Source organism: Syzygium oleosum, unplaced genomic scaffold (assembly GCF_021117445.2).
Source record: "Syzygium oleosum isolate NSW1041296 unplaced genomic scaffold, Sole_v2.1 Sole_v2.26, whole genome shotgun sequence".
Taxonomy (NCBI): Eukaryota; Viridiplantae; Streptophyta; class Magnoliopsida; order Myrtales; family Myrtaceae; genus Syzygium; species Syzygium oleosum.
This window is the reverse complement of record NW_026607510.1, coordinates 265,027-284,311: the sequence shown is the minus strand read 5'-3', so window position 1 is coordinate 284,311 and position 19,285 is coordinate 265,027. Positions and strand designations below refer to the sequence as shown.

General features: G+C 40.2%; 1 protein-coding gene and 2 long non-coding RNA genes across 3 annotated transcripts; 1 reads left to right on the top strand and 2 right to left on the bottom strand.

Annotated features, from left to right (window-relative positions):
- Positions 1-480: 480 nt before the first annotated feature.
- On the bottom strand, positions 481-1,029 carry LOC130135017 (uncharacterized). The gene is made up of 2 exons (XR_008814513.1): positions 901-1,029; positions 481-811 (listed from the first exon to the last, which is right to left on the bottom strand). It is a non-coding gene; the product is annotated as an uncharacterized LOC130135017 (long non-coding RNA).
- A 680-nt stretch (positions 1,030-1,709) lies between these two features.
- On the top strand, positions 1,710-6,690 carry LOC115682645 (uncharacterized). Its single transcript, XM_030606927.2, has 6 exons — positions 1,710-2,505; positions 2,634-2,727; positions 2,920-3,133; positions 4,170-4,311; positions 5,051-5,221; positions 6,250-6,690. Exons 1-6 carry the CDS (start codon positions 1,975-1,977, stop codon positions 6,439-6,441), a joined length of 1,344 nt encoding a protein of 447 aa, XP_030462787.1. The 5' UTR covers positions 1,710-1,974; the 3' UTR covers positions 6,442-6,690.
- A 6,725-nt stretch (positions 6,691-13,415) lies between these two features.
- On the bottom strand, positions 13,416-14,034 carry LOC130135021 (uncharacterized). Its single transcript, XR_008814515.1, has 3 exons — positions 13,905-14,034; positions 13,605-13,703; positions 13,416-13,529 (listed from the first exon to the last, which is right to left on the bottom strand). It is a non-coding gene; the product is annotated as an uncharacterized LOC130135021 (long non-coding RNA).
- Between the last annotated feature and the right edge of the window lie 5,251 nt (positions 14,035-19,285).

Genomic DNA, 19,285 nt, shown 5'->3' with positions numbered 1-19,285 from the left:
AAGGCATTTATTTCCCAAACAGAAGTTTTTGGAAAGCAACTAAGGGCTCCCGGCCCTCGTGGGGGTGGCAAAGTATATTAATGGGAAGGGATACCATATGCCCTGATGTGAGATGGCACGTCGGCAATGGTGAGAGCATCAACATAAGAGAGGACAAATGGTTGGAAAGGAGAGTCATAGGAGGTCCAGCAAACCGGGAGGACCCACAGAGAGTCGTAGAGCTGATAGATCAAGAGACAAAAACGTGGGATGTTAATCAGCTAACAAGACTGTTTCTGGAGGAGATTGTGTCCGAAATCCAGGCCATAAGGATCGATCCTATCCAGGACACCGATAGACAAATATGGAATGGAGCAACAACAGGAGAATATTCGGTAAAACACGATTACTCCAGACTTCGAGCAGTTCCTTCCAAGCAAAATACAGAACTCGCGTCATCCTCTTACCAGTAGCCCCGCTCACTTTGGACAGAGATATAGAAATTACGCACAGAACCAAAAATTCGATTTTTCATATGGTGTGTGTGTAGTAATGCTCTGCCAACTTCGGAAAATCTATATAAAAGAAGGGCCTTACCTGACCCACTTTGTCCAATTTGCCAAAAACATCCTGAGACGATGGAGCACATCTTCACCCTCTGTGACTGGACCAACAACATATGGTCAGACCCGAGAATCCAGATGGACGTATCACTGATAAATCTAACAAGGATGGACAAATGGATCAACGAAGCACTCCCCAAAAGCTCAGTACAATCGGGTCGGGAAATGCTTGCAGGAGTCCTCTAGCAAATTTGGAAGGTAAGGAACGCCTGGGTATTCAATCAAATTAGTCTAAGCTCCGAAACAATTGTGGAAGAAGCTATTTATCTAAACAGAAACTATCGGGAGCAAAACTTACCTGAATCGAGGAGCTAGACGGCGAAAGCTAAGACAGAACGCTGGACGCCCCCAGAACCGGGAATTCTGAAATTCAACATTGATGGGTCTTGGATCGAAGGTAAAACAGAGGGGTCGGTGGCTGGGATATGTAGAGATTACAGGGGAGTGATTATTGTGGGGTTCGCCAAATCTGTGTCTGCTTCCTCCCCGTTGGAAACTGAAGGCAACGCTGTAAAAGAAGCACTTCTCTGTCTGCGGGCAGAGACAACGAAGAAGAAGGAAATATCAGCAGAGAAGATTAGCTTACAGTCAGACAATGAAGCCTCTGTATTTCTCGCTTATAATCTGACAGAAAGCCCATGGGCCTTGAGAAGCCTTTTTGTTGATTGCAATGTACTGCTCTCCCAATTAAAGGCGATTTCCTTGGTCCACTGTCCACGAAACAGCAATCAAGCAGCAGACTGGATAGCCAAAAAACATCAGAAAGGATTTCTACCATCCAACTGGATGTCTAGACCACCCCTACCTCTATGGGATTTATTTTGTATTGACTCTAGTCATATTCTCTCTTGTGATACGTTTCCTAGTGTTTGAATGGAAAGTAATACTTCGACCAAAAAAAAAAAAAAAGCAATGGTGACGGCCAGTAATTCCCATCTTTCTAAAAGATTTTCCAAAGCGATCGTTATCCTAAATGTCAAGAATCTCCACCAACTCGTCATAAAATAACAAAGAAAGAAGAGAGAATCATTGGTTCCCGGTGCAAATTGAAATTGAAAAAACAGAGGAAAACTTGCACGATAGAGAAAGAGAGAGAGGGCCGCAATGTAAATCCAAAATCGACGGCAGAGAGGAGCCGCTGGACGCAAAATTCAAAACCAACGGCAGAGATTAGCCGCAGCCGGGATGGGGACAGCGAGTCAGCCAGGCGTCACCCTCTTCCGATGGTCGTCGTCGTATTCTATTTAGCACTCTCCACTTCCTGGGAGTGGTCGTCGTCGCCGTCGTCGTCGTCGTCTGCGAAATTTGACAGCAAATCCAAGCTCAGTCCTTTAAGGTGCGTGACGGTCGAATTGCGAGGAAGGAAGAAGGGATGAGCAGATTGGCAAAGAGGGTGGCGTTGCTGTCCAGGTCGTCGTATTCCGCTGCCGCTGCACCTCCTCCTCGTCGTCCCTCCTCCGCCGCCGCCTGGAGATGGCTAGCTCCTGCTCGTCATCATGCCATCGAACCCACCGCCCACCGCGACGCGGGGATCGGTAGGAGGCACTACTCTTCGCCCTCCTCCTCCTCTGGGTACCACGTCAGCCCGTCGTCGTCGATGAAGGGGGCCGTGTTCCGGGATCCCACCCGCCCCCTCTCCCTCGAGCTCCTCCAAATCCCTCGCCCCCAGCCCGGCGAGGTCCTCATCCGCACCAAAGCCTGCGGGGTCTGCCACTCCGACCTCCACGTCCTCAAGGGCGAGCTCCCCTTCGCTTCGCCTTGCGTGGTCGGCCACGAGATCACCGGCGAGGTCGTCGAGCAACACCCCCTCACCGATCCCAAGATCGTCCACAGATTCCCAGTTGGGTCTCTCGTCGTCGGGGCCTTCATCATGCCCTGTGGCTCCTGCTTCCACTGCTCTAAGGTCGGTCCCTCCTCTTTTGTTCTTTTCTTTGCGACGCCTTCTCGGTCCTTGTCTTTTCAAGATTGCGTAAGACGATTCTCTTTGTCTCCCCTGACGGTTTCCCTTCGCGCTTGCTGATTTGACTTCAGGGTCATGATGACCTGTGCGAGGATTTCTTCGCTTATAACCGTGCGCAGGGCACCCTTTACGACGGCAATACTCGCCTTTTCCTCCACGGCACTGGCAAGTTCTTCTCTTCTCTCCTCGCAAATTTGTAGATGCATGTTACGCTTAGCCTTACCCCTTCTTATTAATGCTGTTTCATGTCCCAATGTGTGTACGAGTTACTTTGATCTCTAATTCACCACGTGTAGGTTTGATGGTTCTCCCTCTTTTGCACGATGCTCTCTGCCTGAATCTCGGATGTATTTGCAGGTGAACCTGTTTATATGTATAGTATGGGAGGGTTGGCTGAATACTGCGTTGTGCCCGCAAATGGATTAGCTGTATTGCCAGCCTCATTGCCCTACTCGGAATCTGCCATTCTTGGCTGTGCAGTTTTCACTGCGTATGGTGCTATGACCCACGCAGCTGAGGTGCGTCCTGGGGATTCCATCGCTGTTATTGGTGTTGGAGGTGTCGGATCAAGGTACCACACTCCAACATCATCTAAGCTACAGCCAACAATGCATATGGATATCTAGTATTTCGCTTACACATATCCGAAGTGACTTTGCCTAAATGAACATGGATTTTGTTATGTCGTGGAAAAATGCACAGCGATCCAACTATAGTTAGATGGAATGGCATACAACTGTAATTGAACATGGACATGTTTTTTTCTGGTAAATATGCACTAGTAGGTATGGAATCATCTGAACTCTCCTGGGAGCTTAGGTGATTGATTATTTTCCATTGATTTGTGCGAAAAATTCCACACTTCAATCATGTGCTAGAAATGTGATTGATGAACTCCATGGCAGTTACTATCTGTGAAGTTTCTACCACTTTGTCAAACAGTTCACCTTTTCTGGCCATTCTTATTTGATTTCAAGATTTTTCATGTCTCGGCCTTGAGAGCTCTCCAATTTCTTCATTTTGGAATCAATCAATAGATAGATTGAGGAACTGGGACACTTCATACTTTCCCTTTTCTCTGAAAATTTCTTCCCCTGCCAGCTGTTGTTGAATCTTGTCGAGTGGTCCCTAGATGAACCCTGCATATGCCCCATCAAAAAACCAATCTTAGTACCTGAATATACCTATTCATGACACAATGCGACTGACGGTTTCTTTGGTCAAGTTCCTTGCTGCAAACAATAACTTCAACTTTATTTTTAGGCATCACCTAAAGTCCCTAAATATCATGTTTAAGATTTCTAGAGACAAGGTTTACAGGTTTTAATCAACCTGCTTTTTATATACATCTGTTTTTCTAGAGACAAGGTTTCCAGTTATCCATCTAAGATGTAATCTAACCAAGAAAAGTGGAGCTTCTTTGACAAATAAAAGATAATGCTTAAGCTGGTATGGTTAACTTGTGCAATATGATTTATGTCGCCTGAACTTGTCATTTTGGTATGAGGGGAGGTCTGCTGGGCGTTCCATCTCATCCCTAATGCTTTGCCTCCTTTGATACCTTAGTCCTCTCTTCCTACATAAGTATGACCTTTTGAATGTTTCAGTTGTTTGCAGATAGCTAAGGCATTTGGTGCCTCTGATATTATTGCTGTGGATATCACTGATGAAAAGTTACAGAAAGCTAAAATTTTTGGGGCCACCCACACCGTGAATGCAATCAAAGAGGATGCTATTGAAAAGATTAAGGTACGTGCTCCCTTTTACAGTCACCGTGAGGTGTAAAAGCATGAGTCACAGATGTCTTCTCCCTCTATGGAGTTCGCCACATGGATCTTTCCACACCATGTTGCCCTATTTGATATGGTTTCTTATTGGTGCTCTAGGAAAATGGCATCTGAGAAGCTGGATGCACAATAATGTTATGCATTAAATGCATCCTCAAGATCCAATGGTTCGACTGCATGAGGAGCAATATTTGGGAGCATGTTATAACTGCTCATTTAATACAATGCTCGCAAGATCCATTTATTCAAGAATCAACATTCCTTTGTAGAGGTCTGTCCATGGTCTCTTGGTCAACCCATCCTTTCAACCAGCCCTAGACGTACCATCTTCTCTTTACAGCACTTTAGGTTGTCAGTTTGCATGGCTACACCATCTTAATCCTGGGGGGAGGGGGAAGAAGATTGATTGGCACTTAGTTACTGGAAGAGGTTAAGATGGATAAATAGCGTGTGTTAGATGACTTGATATAGATTAGCAGGTAAATTGGTTGAACCTATGAATGATTTTATGCTCCATACCCATCAATTTTCACTTTCTGCACTTTGCTTTGACCTTGACATGCTCATCTAGCGATTGACTTCCAGTGTGCTTTGCGAATTGGCTCAATTTGCTTTCTGCAATCTCTTCTTATTATTACTATTATTGTTATTAATATCATTATACTCTTTCTTGACTAAGTGCTTCCCCCATCTCTTGGCAGACAATAACTGGAGGGATGGGTGTTGATATTGCTGTAGAAGCTCTGGGAAAACCACAAACGTTCATGCAGTGTGTACAAAGTGTTAGGGATGGTGGAAAAGCCGTGATGATAGGACTTGCAAAATCTGGTGCTGTGGGGGAGGTAGACATAAATCGACTTGTCCGCAGAAAGGTGAATAGCTGAGTCTACTTGTGATATGTGTGAATTTGTTTCCATTTGCATGACACTAGTTACAGAGTTATCTTGCGTTCACTAAATGACGTTTTAACTTGCTGTTCCCTCGTTATTAACTGAAACCTTCTTGTTGAAAAGCAAGGGAGTTGGGAAAGAAAGGAATACTGAAGGACAATAGCTGTTTTACTTGTTCAGCCATTGTCCTCAAAAGTAACCTATCTGGTAAGGTGGATGCTATTGGGTTTTAGGGCCTTCAATCTTTCTGAAGAAATGGTGTTAAGAGCACAGTTTGTAAAACATGTTTCGCAAGTAACAAATAACAGGAAACTGTTTTTTCATTCCTTTTGGACCAGGTTGGTGGGACTACTTAAAGTAATGATTTCTGAACTGCATGTTTGAAATTGATGGCACTATAAACACAGTGCATCAACGTGATGTTCCCAGTACTTTAATGTATTTAGAATGAAGTTTTGTAGTATACTTCCATCTTGTTGACATTAACGATATGAGCATTTCACTAGAACCATGACTTTATTCTGGCTGTTATGACTTATTATAATGGCACGAACTTCTGATGTTTTATATCATAGTGAATTTCAGATATTCCTTTTACGAACTTGAATTCTTGATTTTGAGTCTTGATAAACTTTTGGCTGAAATTCTGCTGATTAGTTTAGAATATTTTGTTAACGAGTGTCCCAAGGGAACTTGTTAAGAAACCAATTGGGGAAACTTTATAGTTTTCAATGGATTAATTTTCCTCCTGTTATGTATTATCATTGGCTTGAAAATTGAACTATTCTAGATAAAATTTACTCAAAATTTGTTTCAGGAGCACTCATCACACCCTAGTGCAGATGTTCATATCATCATGAATTTTAAAGTGGCACCTAGAGTAATTTGTTCTCATTCTTACACTATTGTGAAGAATGATTAAGGATTAATAGGAAAATGTATGGTCTCGGATCAATTTGCTGCATTAGGACTCGAACGATTTAACTATTAGCAATGATTTTCTCAATCAGATTAAAGTCATTGGCTCGTACGGAGCAAGAGCAAGGCAGGATCTTCCCAAGTTGGTCAAGTTGGCGGAATCAGGGATCTTCAATCTCACCAGTGCAGTTTCAAGGAAATACACATTTGAAGAGGCTGGCAAAGCATTTCAAGAACTTGACCAAGGGAAAATTGTCAGCAGAGCAATTGTCGAGATAATGTAGTCCATCACTCCTACACTCAGCTCTTGATGCTTGTTAAAATGTGTGAATTTGCAGGTTAGTGATCAGAACGCACCTTAACTTGAATTGGCTGCTGTTTCTAATAAACAGCCAAAATCAACGATATTTTCTGCCCTTTTTATACCTTGTAATATGGGTATATTGTGGCATTCTGTGTGTGAAATTGCGGTGAGTGTTGGTATTTCCTAAAAAACGCTAGCAACTTCAAAAGTCTGATGGTAAGTTATTTAACCTGCGACATGTTAGTAAGTTATCGATGGTTATTTAACATGTGATATCTTAGTAGTTACTACTAGTTTTGTGGAAGTACCAACAATTATTTGAGTATTTTAAACTAGTCTCTTTAAATTATTATTATTAACTTGTGTAGGTTATCAAAGTACTAGAGTTACTGATTTCTATAGAAAATTTACAACTTTCATTTGAGTCCAGTTATCGACTTTTAGTTGATTGTTTCAAAGTTATCAAATGTTCAAAGAACCTACTAATATTCATTTGGGAAAGTCACCATCGTATTATAATTACTTTGCTCTTACAGCAAATTGCAAATATTAATTTGAATGATTTACTAACTTTTCGCTTATTAATAACAAGTTTTAGTTTTACGATTATAACTTTAATACGTTGGAAAGCTTCCCAAAGAAATCTGGCTAAATTATGAGAACAGTTGGAACAGACTAATAGTTAATATACTTTTGGAACGGTTAAATAATGGAAAGTGACTCTAAGAGATGGTAACTTAAGCTTTGGAAATAATGTTGGTAAATTATTGAAATGTAGTTCGCGAGTTGAAGAGAGTAGGCAATTTCTTGTACGAGTAGTAATTTTAATATGTCGGTAAGTTGTCCAAATTATATTTGGTATATAATTGAAACATTTGTTATTTTTGAAACGATCGACCAAACATTACTATCTAATCTAATAAGAGTTGATAATTTCGCAACCTTTTTTTGGTTGGTAAGTTGTGATAGATCTCAGTAAATTATTGGACCAATCAGTAGTTTTATAGCAATCAAATAAATATTGAAAACTAACTCAAAATCAGTTGCTACTTTTATGTAAGGGTCAGTTTCTTTAAATAAATGTTGAAAAAATCGAATAAAGGTCGCAAATGAATGTTGGTATATTTATTAGAGTAGTTGGTAATTTTGAAAGTAGTTGGTAATTTGGTATAAGAATTAGTAGCTTGTAACTAATAAATGTTGGTAAATTATATGACTAGTTATTAATTTCCAAACCTATCTATTAAACGTTGGTAAGTGAACTCAAATGTTGGTAAGCGGACTCAATTAACATTTCCAGGCCAATCTAATAACATTTGAACAAATTACCAACGTTGATAATTTCCTAGTAGAGTCATTAACTTGAACAAATTGGTAAGTTGTGCAAAATAAATCTTGGTAAATTTTGGAATAGTTAGTAATTTCGAAACAATCAAATAAAAGTTGATAATTTCATATAAAAATTAACAATTTTAACATTTTGCTAATTTTAACAAATAAAAATTGGTAAAATATTTGAATGGCTGGTAATTTCACAATCAAATAAACATTGGTAAAAGATTCAAATAAGAGGGGAAATTGTCCAATCAGTCCTAAACTTATAGCATGGATGCTAATTCATTCTAAATTTTTTAATTTTGCCAATTTAGTTCTAAGTCTTTGCACGAAATTTCAATGTAGCCCTTTCGGCCAATTTTTGACGGTAATCGCTTTTGGGATAGTGTGCCATGTAGGAGGCCAGTCGCCAGCGATGATTGGACATCCACATTAGCAATTTATTGCGAAAGTTGACCGGAATGACTATATTGGAATTTTCGTGCAAAGGTTTAGGATTAAATTGGCAAAATTGAAAATTTTGTAATTGAATTGGCATTCATATAATAGGCTTAGGACTAATTGGAAAATTTTCTCCATATAAAGAATAGTTAATTTTTCTCAGTTTCACCGACGCTTGATGGACTCAAGTGTAACGTCCTGAATTCGATCCACTTTCGTAATCAATGAAATGTATTTCTCATTCGTTTTAGTAAGTCTCGCCCGGAACTGATCATTCTCGGGATACTGACTAATAGGGAAAGGCTAACTAGGAAAACGGTACGTGGACCCAAGAACTCGACCGTGAATTGAGTCCGATTCCGAGAAGCGACGAGGAAATATTTTGTACCAATGTGGGCCGATCCAAGGAGTGTGACGGATTCGAATTGGCCAACGATGTACGATCGGATCGCGGGTGATTTCGCACGATCGAGAGTACACGTGGTGAACGGTCCCGAACTTATTCCGAACGATCGCGATTCCCCGAAACTAGTGATAAATCCTCGTGCTCTCTGGGAAATAGAGATCGTCGCGACTCGAGTAACCCTAGGTTGATACGCGTAATCCCTAAACAGCCGGCCGTTAGTGAGAGACGCTAAAATCGCAAATCGAGCGAAATCGATTGTGGAATTGAGTCCGGACTTCGATGTCGAATTTCGTGGGCGTACGCGACTATTTAGCAAGGACGACGTCATATTTATGTGGTCAATTATATTTGGGATCGATAGAGTCAAAAATTGAAAATTTGACCGCGGATCGGAAAATTACCGTTTTGCCCCTATGTCCCTAGCCTTGTATTCCGAATTTTGGGATTATTTGGAGATTATTTTAGAGTTTTAAATTGGTTTATCTCAGCCCAATAATGCTGGAAATAATGGTCCATAATGCCCCCAAGATATATTAGCAAGACTTGATCATGGCCATTGAAATAAGGACTTGATAGTCATTTGTTGGATAGTTTGGTCACCAATCCCACTCACCAATTTGGTTAAGCTCTCCACTCACTCTCTCTCCTCTCATTTTTCTCACCATTTCATCCGGCCATTTCCTCTCCCCCATGACAACTCCCTCCTCTTCATCTTCCTTCTTGCTCGGCCGTGAGGCCCCTCGCCGGAGCAAGCCGCCGCTCGCCGGAGCCGGAGCCATCGCCGTCCGCCCATTCTCGCCTAGCACCACCACCATCCAGCCGTCCCATTCTCTCTCTTCCTCCCTTTCCCATCCGCGTGAGCAGCCCCCGCCGTGGACCGCCGTCTGCAAGCCGCCGCCGCTCGCGCCGCCGTGAAGGCCGCCCGCCGCCGTCGCTTGCGCCGCTGTGGAATCAGCTTGGTCCGCCCACTTCCCCAGCCTTGTTAAGCTTAGTTTGGAGCTTAGGAATCCAAGTGAGTACAACCCTAAACCCTAATTAGGCTAATGTACATTTCTAGATGAGTTTTAGGGGTTAATTAGGGTAATTTAGGGGTTAATTTGTGGAGGATGTTAGGGGCTGACTTTAGGGCGAATTTGGTGGTTTAGCGTGATAATTTTAATGAGGTTTAGCGGCCTAGAATGTGCTGCGTGATGGCTGGAAATATTGGATTGAATCGGCCCGAGTTCGGTTAAGTTGGGTTCAATTGTGGAATCTCGAGTGTGCCTCGCATTGTCCTCATGGTGGCTGATTTGGGTGATGTCTTGGGGGGCCTAATGAAGTATTTTGAGGATAATTATTGGCCTAGAGTGACCTGTTTGGTGGCTGTCCATACCGGGATTGAATTGGACCAAGAGTGATCAATTTGGGGTTTAATTGTGTAATTACCGGGAATGTTTGAATTGACTGATTGGGCGGCTGAATTGTCATTGGTTGTGATCAATTTTGTGATGCCATGTCATATGCTTAGTGTGACCAAGAATGGAGTAGCATGGCGGGCCTCGAGTGCGCGAGTTCATGTTGATCTAATTGTGTGATTTATATGTGTAGATTATGTACCATGCAAGAGTGATTTGAATTGCTTAAATGGACGTGCTAATATGTTGGTTGGGCATATTGAAATGTGGATTGAGCATGTTGTGGCATTGTTTGGATTAAATAGCCAAATCTTATTGAGTGCCCAGTGTGAATTTCACGAATGCCGAGTGTGGATATTGTGGCCATGAGCGTGCATACTGAGTTTTGGCATAACATGTGCATTATGCGTGTGTGCACGAACGGCATGCACATGTGATCACTTAAATCGCCCTGATGTGTTTTACGCGGGGTTCAGATAATAACTGGTGTATGTGTACGTGTGATCACATAAAAGCTCTGATGCGTCTTACGCGGGGTATTGAACCCGTCCTGATGCGTTTTACGCGGGACGATGCCCGGACTACCGGAAGATGACAAACCTGATGCGTTTTACGCGGGTCGGTGAATTTGGCAAATTGCAAGTGTGCGAAGGTGCGTTGATGAGACATGAGTATGAGTGTGAGCACGAGCATATGCATGACATGCATCTTGGCTATGTGATATGTGTAGATATACCATGGCTGAGTTCGGTGCCATTATTGCGAATATATATATATAAAGTGCCTAACCTGCAGGGTCACTTAAATATTGGATTTGGGCCCGAGGGCCTAAGTCATTTATGTTTTGGATTGTGTGTTGTTTAGTGTTTGTCAGGAGGTGCATGTTAGCCTAGTTTAAGTTTGGGAGGCCTACTCGCTGAGATTTATTCTCACTATTGTATAAACCCAATTTTTCAGACCACCGGCCTTGAGATGTCTGCAGTACCTATTCGTTTTGGGGTCCTTTACCGGATAGACCGGGAGGAGACGAAGTACCCCGTAGGGAACGGGGATACATATGTTAGATACCTGACTACAATTTGGGTTGATGCGGGCGAGCAGCTTGACCAGTCCCACATGTACATAGGATGGTGTATTAGGGATCATACAGGGACTTACGGACCCCTTCGATCTTTTGAGGTCCCATTTAGCGAGTCAGGGGATGTTGACCCTCAGTGTCTCGATGGGGACTTGGCAAGCCCTGACCGTGCGTCCAAGGAGAGCTCTAGTGCTGACTTAGGGCACGGGCCGGATTTTTGGGAGATGGACGAACTAGAGCAGACGGAGGATGGGGACCCAGGCCCGGAGCCGATGGATTCGGAGGATGAGCCAGAGCCGATGGAGCAGGACCTCGAGCTAGAGGCCGCACATGAGGAGGACGGTTCAGACGAAGAGTCATCCGGGATCGATACCGAGTTGAAGTCCATGGAGTCCGAGCCGGAGTCGTCCGAGAGTTCTTCTGACTCGTCGAGTTCTGACTCAGACTGGGAGCCCTACAGTAGACCTTAGATCCTAGTTAGGTCGGGCCAGTACCTTTTTGACCGGAGCCCCACCTAGTTTTAGTACCCCTGACCGCCCGGGCCACTTACCCCTTTTTGTCAGTAGTGGCCATTGACCCGCTTTTGATTTTTGGGCTCATGCTGTATATGGATAGTGTATATGTTCTCCCTGTTAATGCAGGTGTATATTTTTTAATGTTGTTGTAGTGTGTGCTATCCTTGGTCATGTGTGTTTAATCGTACGGGCGTTTATATTGCTTCCGCATGTGCTTGATCTCTGTGTTGGGCGTTGGGTCGGCGACGCGTCCTGGGACATCGCATTCGAATCGACCTCGGTTGGGTTGTCGCGCGCGCCGTAGGGTTCGGGGCGTGACATCCCCGTTTGATTTGGTATCATGGTTCGGGGTGTGACATGAAGCGGAGTATTTTTTTTACTTTTTTGGCTTCAAACAAGCCAAATACTCTAACTCAAATACTAGGGCAGAAATAAACAGTCATCCAATCGATGAAGTCTTCCGGGTGAAAGACGAGTTTAGTAAATTTAATACGTCAATAAGCTACACAAGTAAATGATGGTAAAGTATTAAATTCATTGGAATGCTGGAACCATCAAATAAATGTTGGTAACAAACTCAAATAAGAGTTAGTAAAGTGAAAAAATTGTCGGTAGCTTAAATCGTGAAAATTGTTAAATCACCCAAATCAAGGCTGATAATTTCCTATAAGATTTAGTAACTTTAATGCATTAGTAACATTAACAAATAAATGTTGGCATGCTGTCGAAACAATTAGTAATTTAAAAAAAATCATATAAACATTGGTAAATGGACTTAGATAAGAGTTGATAATTTTCTACAAACATTAGTAATTTTAAAGTATAGAAAGTCTCCGACCTAAAAAAAACAAATGTATAGAAACATTTATAAATATATATTGGTCAATTATTGAAATAGTTAGCAACTTACCAATACATTACTGTCACGTGTCATCCAACTCAGAAATTTGACGATAAAATTTAACGGAAACTAACAAAGGGTAAAATTGTCACATGTGTACTAGTTAGGGGTTTTTCATGATCAAAAAATTAGTTTGGGGTAAATTTGTCACAAATGTACCAGTTTGAGGTTTTTCGTGGTATTAACCCTAAGAAAAAAGAACTCCTAAATATTGCAAATACTTGTGCAAAAAATGCATTGACATATTAATTTTACCAAAGTAATGATGTTATACATTTTCTTTTGCCTGAACTACTTAAATCCAAGAAGGAAAAAGATATTACACGAGTAAGTTTGAAGTCCTAAAAGTATAAGAAAAGCTAAGTATATTAATTGCATAAAGTCTTTCGTGGTCGACTAAAGCAAGAAAACTTCCAAGAGAATAATTCGTCATAAGGCCTCTATGAGAAAATGCCAAGAAGAAAGGAAGATTTTGACAGGAAATTCAACTTTAAATTGGCTTTGGATTACATGCCTGATGCTTTCAGCATATTAGCCCTGAAGCTTCCACAAATCATGGAAAATGCTACTGAAATTGCTATCTTATATTCTAACAATATAATAACTTAAGGGCCTCAATGTAAATGGCTTAAGAGATTTTCTGGAGGAAAAGGACATCTAGCTGATGAGCCAATTGCCCAAAAGGAGATAACCTTTTCCGATGGAAGTGGAACATACCTCAATTCATAGACGGAATGTGTGCCTGATTGCTGAGAAAATCCATCCTGTTCAAATAGATTTTTAATGCCTCAGTTTCCGACCAATGCAAATGAGAAGTATGGAAATACAAAGGTTTTCAATATAACATCCAAAATGAGATCCCAATTTCAAAGACCAGTACTTACCACAAGGTCATAGAATGCAAAATAATATTAAGGGAACTTCTCGGAAGCACCACTAAGGGATATCTATGTGGCATCTAGAAGGAGAAATATCCTCTCTCGCACTGGCAAGTCAGTCTGAAAGAATTTTCCATGAGTTGCATTATTTCAATTTTGTCGAACCATTTAGAATAAATGACATCAAATGCAAACCTTTTTCTTAACTATCTTCACAAGAATAGGGAGAATCCCCAATTCAATGACTTGGTTATGAACAGGTTCTCCAATATTGTTCATCAGCATCTCCAACAACTGCAACACAATAGACCTTCTTGAGAGAGTCGTTAAGAAACAGCGAAGTCGACTATGGCAGGTGTTGCTGCGAAAACTATCGATGCAAAAAAAGATAAAAATTGAATAGCATTCAGGAAAAAAATACATGAATAATGAATTATAAAACTATATTAAACCGTGAAGAAAGTTATAGAATGGCAACAAAAGAATCACACTAACCATGACTGCATAGACTTGTGCATTTGAATGTTTATTCCCCAGTCGTTTTTTGATGGTCTTAATAATATCGTTCGATACCCTGCTTGGTTATTGAAGATACTGTGTTCATCGCTTATTATAGCTGAGATAATGGTCTAGGGGTGATCGGTTCCTGATTCCCAATTTTGAGAACTGGGGACCGAACCGGTTGGTCATAGGACCGACCGATGGTCTGGTCCGGTTCCAGTTCGGTCCAATGGAATCGGTCACTTTTTTATTTTTTTCCTACAACAAGAGAGTGACAAATCTTGACATATTGACGGAAGCGACGATGAGTGACGAATCATTGTGGGGCGACGATAAGAGGAAAACGTTGTACGTGGGTTTAGTTCACATTTTGCTAATTTTTTTGAAGAAATAAAAAATAAAAAAAATATTTGTTGTTGGTCCGATCCGGTCCGGTCCGGTTCCCCCTTGGAACTGAGAACTGGACCGCCTGGACACCGGTTCCACTTTTAGGAACTGGGAATCGGACCGACACTCCAGGGAACCAGACCAAACCGGCCTGTCTCGTCCAGGCGGTCTTTTTTGCACACCCCTATACCGATATAGCGTCTAAGTAGCATTGACTCGCCGACACGTCATTTCTAAAAAAATAGATAATTTCGACAGGTTGGGATACGTTTTATATTAAATGTATATTTTATATATACATGATAAATTATCATTTTTATGATTATTTCAATCAAATTAATTTGATTCAAACCCACAAATAAATAAATAATAAAAAAAAGAGTGTCGGATGAGTGTCGGTGTCCGACACGTGCGACATGTGTCCAACACTGACACGGAAGCCCCGGAGAGTGTCCATGCTTCCTAGGCATATACATTTAATACTAGGATTGTGCATAAACATGCCCTAATCAATGTTGAATGTTTTGATAAGTAATAATGTACCCAGAGGGTAAGCAACAGTTGAACTGTGATATTAGGAAGAGCGCCAATTGAATTGGTTTCATATTCCACTAACCCCCAAACTTCTTGAAATTCGACTTTGGCCCAAGTTTCCTAAAAAGATTACAGTGAAGTCCATGTTTCCTAGAAATTTAAAATAGCTGATACATTTCAGTGTCTCTAATCAATTATGACTTCAGATCGTGTATATATCCAACTTGAAACAGAGAAGCCACCTTTTGTTCTAATTCAAAATAGTTTTTATAGAGTATTCCCCAAGAGTACACAGTGGCTTCATTGAGCATTCAATTTACAATGAGAATATGCTATTAAAGAAAGGATGGAACTCCTAGAAGAGATATGAGAACCAATTGCCTGAGGTCTTCATTGTATTATCGCTTATTGGTTCAATATTCCAGCTTTAGTTCACCCTGTTTTGCCTCCATTTTAGATCTTGTATCTCTTTTTTTCGTAATTGAAAAGGGCAACCGCATAATGTTTTACCTGTTACATCTATATGTTGTGCCAACAAAAACAATGTACAAGAAAATGAGCACTTCTTTTACATTCGAAACTTTTTTTCTCTTCAATAGATAAATAAGTAAAGAGGGAGGGACAAAAATTTATCTTCATGATTTATAAAAGAATGATAAAGGCATGATATTCACTAAATCTTCAAACGCAAAGTTATATTGTAGCACAACGTAACCAAAAAGCATATCAAAGTAGAATGATCCGACGAAAAGGTATGACAATAATTCTAGACAGAGAAACGAAAAAGATAGCACATATATCAAACTGAGAAGATCCATGGACAAACTAGGTGATATTGAGAAACTCCTTTTTTCTGAAATTGCATAAGTTGTCATGAAATGGTTTTCAAAATGTAAGCGGGGCATATTTCTCAACACTCCATCTCACATGTAAGTAGCAATTCACATGTGAAATGGACCTAACCTCGTTAAACAGAATAGGAAGGCAGGAACACAAGAACATGATATCAGACAAAATAGAAATAAGAGAGATTGTAAGAATTCAAACTCTTAAATGATGCTCTAGTAATACAAAGGGACCCTTTTTCTTCCAAAAGTTCTGGCAAAAGAGAATTAGGCTGCGCATGGCAACCATTCTGTGCCCGGAAATAGATTCTGGTCAGAAATGATTCTTTTTTATTCTATGCCCGGGAACTGATTCTGAGCATTTGAAGGCGTTTGGTAACGGCCCAAAATTTCTATTCCTGAAATAGTAAAAGAACAGAAATGTGTTTGGTAACGGCATAAAATTTCTTTTTATTAATAATATTTTAATAACATTTTAAATATTTTAATATTTCTTTCTTTTCTTTTTTTCTTCTCCTCCTTCTTGGCCATGGCCGGTAAAATATTTTTTAATTAATAATAATTTTATTAAAAATAAATTTTTTTTATTTTTTTTGGCCATGGCCGGTAAAAATTTTTCTTATAAATAAATTTTTTATTAATAATTTTTTTAAAATATTTTACTAAAAAATATTTTTATTCTTTGTTTTGCTATGTCCTGGACGCTAGCCATGGCCGGTAAAATATTTTTTTTATAAATATTTTTTTATTAATAATATTTTTATTGAAATTATTTTTTTTAATTTTTTTGCCATGGCCTGGTCGCTGGCCATGGCTGGTAAAATATTTTTATTGAAAATATTTTTTTATTTTTTTTGCCATGGCCGGTAAATTTTTTTTTATTAATAATATTTTTTTTATTTTTTTTTTGCCATGGCCTGGTCGTCGGCCATGGCCGGTAAATTTTTTTTTTATTAATAATATTTTTTTATTTTTTTCGCCATGGCCTGGTCGATGGCCATGGCCGGTAATATTTTTTTATTAAAATATTTTAATCTCACCAAATACGGCGAGGGTGGCCCTCGAGCCGGACATTAGAAGCTATATTAAAAATCAAGAAAAAGAAGAAGAAAAAAAAAACTGATTCTCATTTTTGTTCCCAGAATCAAGAAGCTACTTTTTTTTTATTCTTGATTCTGCTCCAAAACTGATTATGGGCACAAATTTGACAAATTTGTGCCCAGAATCAAAAAATTAAACAAACGGATTTCTATTCCCGAACTGATTCTGAGAACAAAAGAACAGAATCAAACACTATTTGGCAAGTTGCCATGCGCAGCCTTAGACCCGCAATGCGTGTGAGAGTTTGAATCTTAACAAGACCCCTTACTACATATTTGATATCTAAAAGGTTTCTAAGTCATTGAACACACTTCTAAAAGTCAATATGGGTAAATACTAATTAGAAACATGAGCGTGACAATGGGCCAATACAGAGCATTATGGCAATAACATGTATATTAACAAATTTAGTCCACTAAGAGCAAGAAACCTATTAAAGCAACATGGTAAGTTTGACCCTAATAACCATTTTAAGGGGATAGCTGATAACTCTATAAAAATAGAGTTATTTTACCTATTTTAGGTAATAAATAATGCAATATTTGTTAGAAATTATTTAGATTTCATTTTGTTTAGTCAAATTTCCCTTGTTTATGCAGAATAGTGAGACATGGAGAAAATGCTGTAAATGGATATTGTATATGTTTCCCCGATGTTAATGCAAGTGTATATTTATAATGTTGTATGTTGTTTGTGCTATCCTTGGTCGCGTGTTTTAAATTGTACGGGTGTTTATGTTGCTTCCGCATGTGTCTTGATCTCTGTGTTGGGTGTTGGATCGGCGACGCGTCCTGGGACGTCGCACAACTTCGACCTCGGTTGGGATGCTCGTGCGCCGTAGGGTTCGGGGCGTGACAGACGGATAGTCGTCACGTGCGGTTTGGAGACCGGGAGTGACCTTGGGCATTTGATGCTTCTTTTCATCTTTGGATGCTCCTCTTTTGTATAGTGAAGTAGGCTACCCAACCACTGTTCCCTTTTGATGTTGTGTATTTGTGAATGCTGTAGTGCTATCCCTTGTCATTAACTATCGCCAGGGTTATTTGATTTTCACTTCCGCTTGCGTGCGTCTTTGGGTGTTTCGTATGGGTCGGCGACGCGTCCTGGGACGTCGCGTTCAATACGGCCATCGAAGGGGTGTTGCGAGCCCGTTGGGGTTCGGGGCGTGACAAACAAACTCAAATAAGAGTTAGTAAAGTCAAAAAATAGTTGGTAGCTTAAACCGTGAAAATGGTTAAATCACCCAAATCAAGGCTGATAATTTACTATAAGATTTAGTAACTTTAATGCATTAGTAACTTTAACAAATAAATGTTGGTATACTCTTGAAACAATCAGTAATTTTAAAACAATCATATAAACATTGGCAAATGGACTTAAATAAGAGTTGATAATTTTCTACAAACATTAGTAACTTTAAAGTATAGGAAGTCTCCGACCAAAAAAAAATGTATAGAAAGATTTATAAATATATATTGGTCAATTATTGAAATAGTTAGTAATTTAAGCAAATAAGTACTCGTTGGTACTTCCATAAAAGTGTTGGTAACTTACCAAGAAATTATTACCACGTGTCATCCAACTTATAAATTTAACGGTAAAATTTAACGGAAACTAACAAAGGGGAAAATTGTCACGTGTACTATTTTGGGGTTTTTCGTAGTCAAAAAATTATTTTTGTCACATCCCGAACCCTATCGAGCTCGCGACATCTTCCTCTGGTCGATTTACGTGACAACCCAGGAATTATCGCCGACCTCAACCTAACGTCAGAGATTTAATTGCGCACACGGAAACCATAAATACCCTGACAAATTTAAACTGGGGAGAATTGGGGGAATATACATTTCCATTACTCGATCCAACTTATTCCACCATATTTACAATAGAACAAACCTTAGTTTACCAGTACACACATTCCTAAAACCTTCGAAAGTGAGAACAAAAACAGACGACCTGGCATACTAACTACCAAAAATGTTACCCTTCTGAAAACCCACCGGAACTCTGCCACATCGTATTCCGTGTGCACTGGTATCCCAAAACGTACTGGCGGCGGTGGTGGAGGGTTCATGGGTCCTGTCGGGGTTCTGAAATTATTGGTTGAAAACAACCATGAGACACTTCTCAGTAAGTTCACCCCTAAACCCAACCTAGGCTATCACGTACCTCCAGACAATTTCACAAAACACAATCACACACTTATATTCACGCACGCTGAAACATCACATCGCAGGCACATCAAATAATATTACCAGGCTCAATCATGCGCACAATAGTATTCAAACTCAATCATGTCAGATGTAAACACGCGCATGTACCACTTTCATCCCATTATTCTTTCCATTCTCATTTTCCATTTCCACTCGCCAGTGGCCCGCGTTGAAGTACACGCTTCAGGCACACTGCGACCATTCATTTTCCACTTTCACTTGCCAGTGACCCGCATTGAAGTACACGTTTCAGGCACACTGCGACCATTCATTTTCCACTTTCACTCGCTAGTGA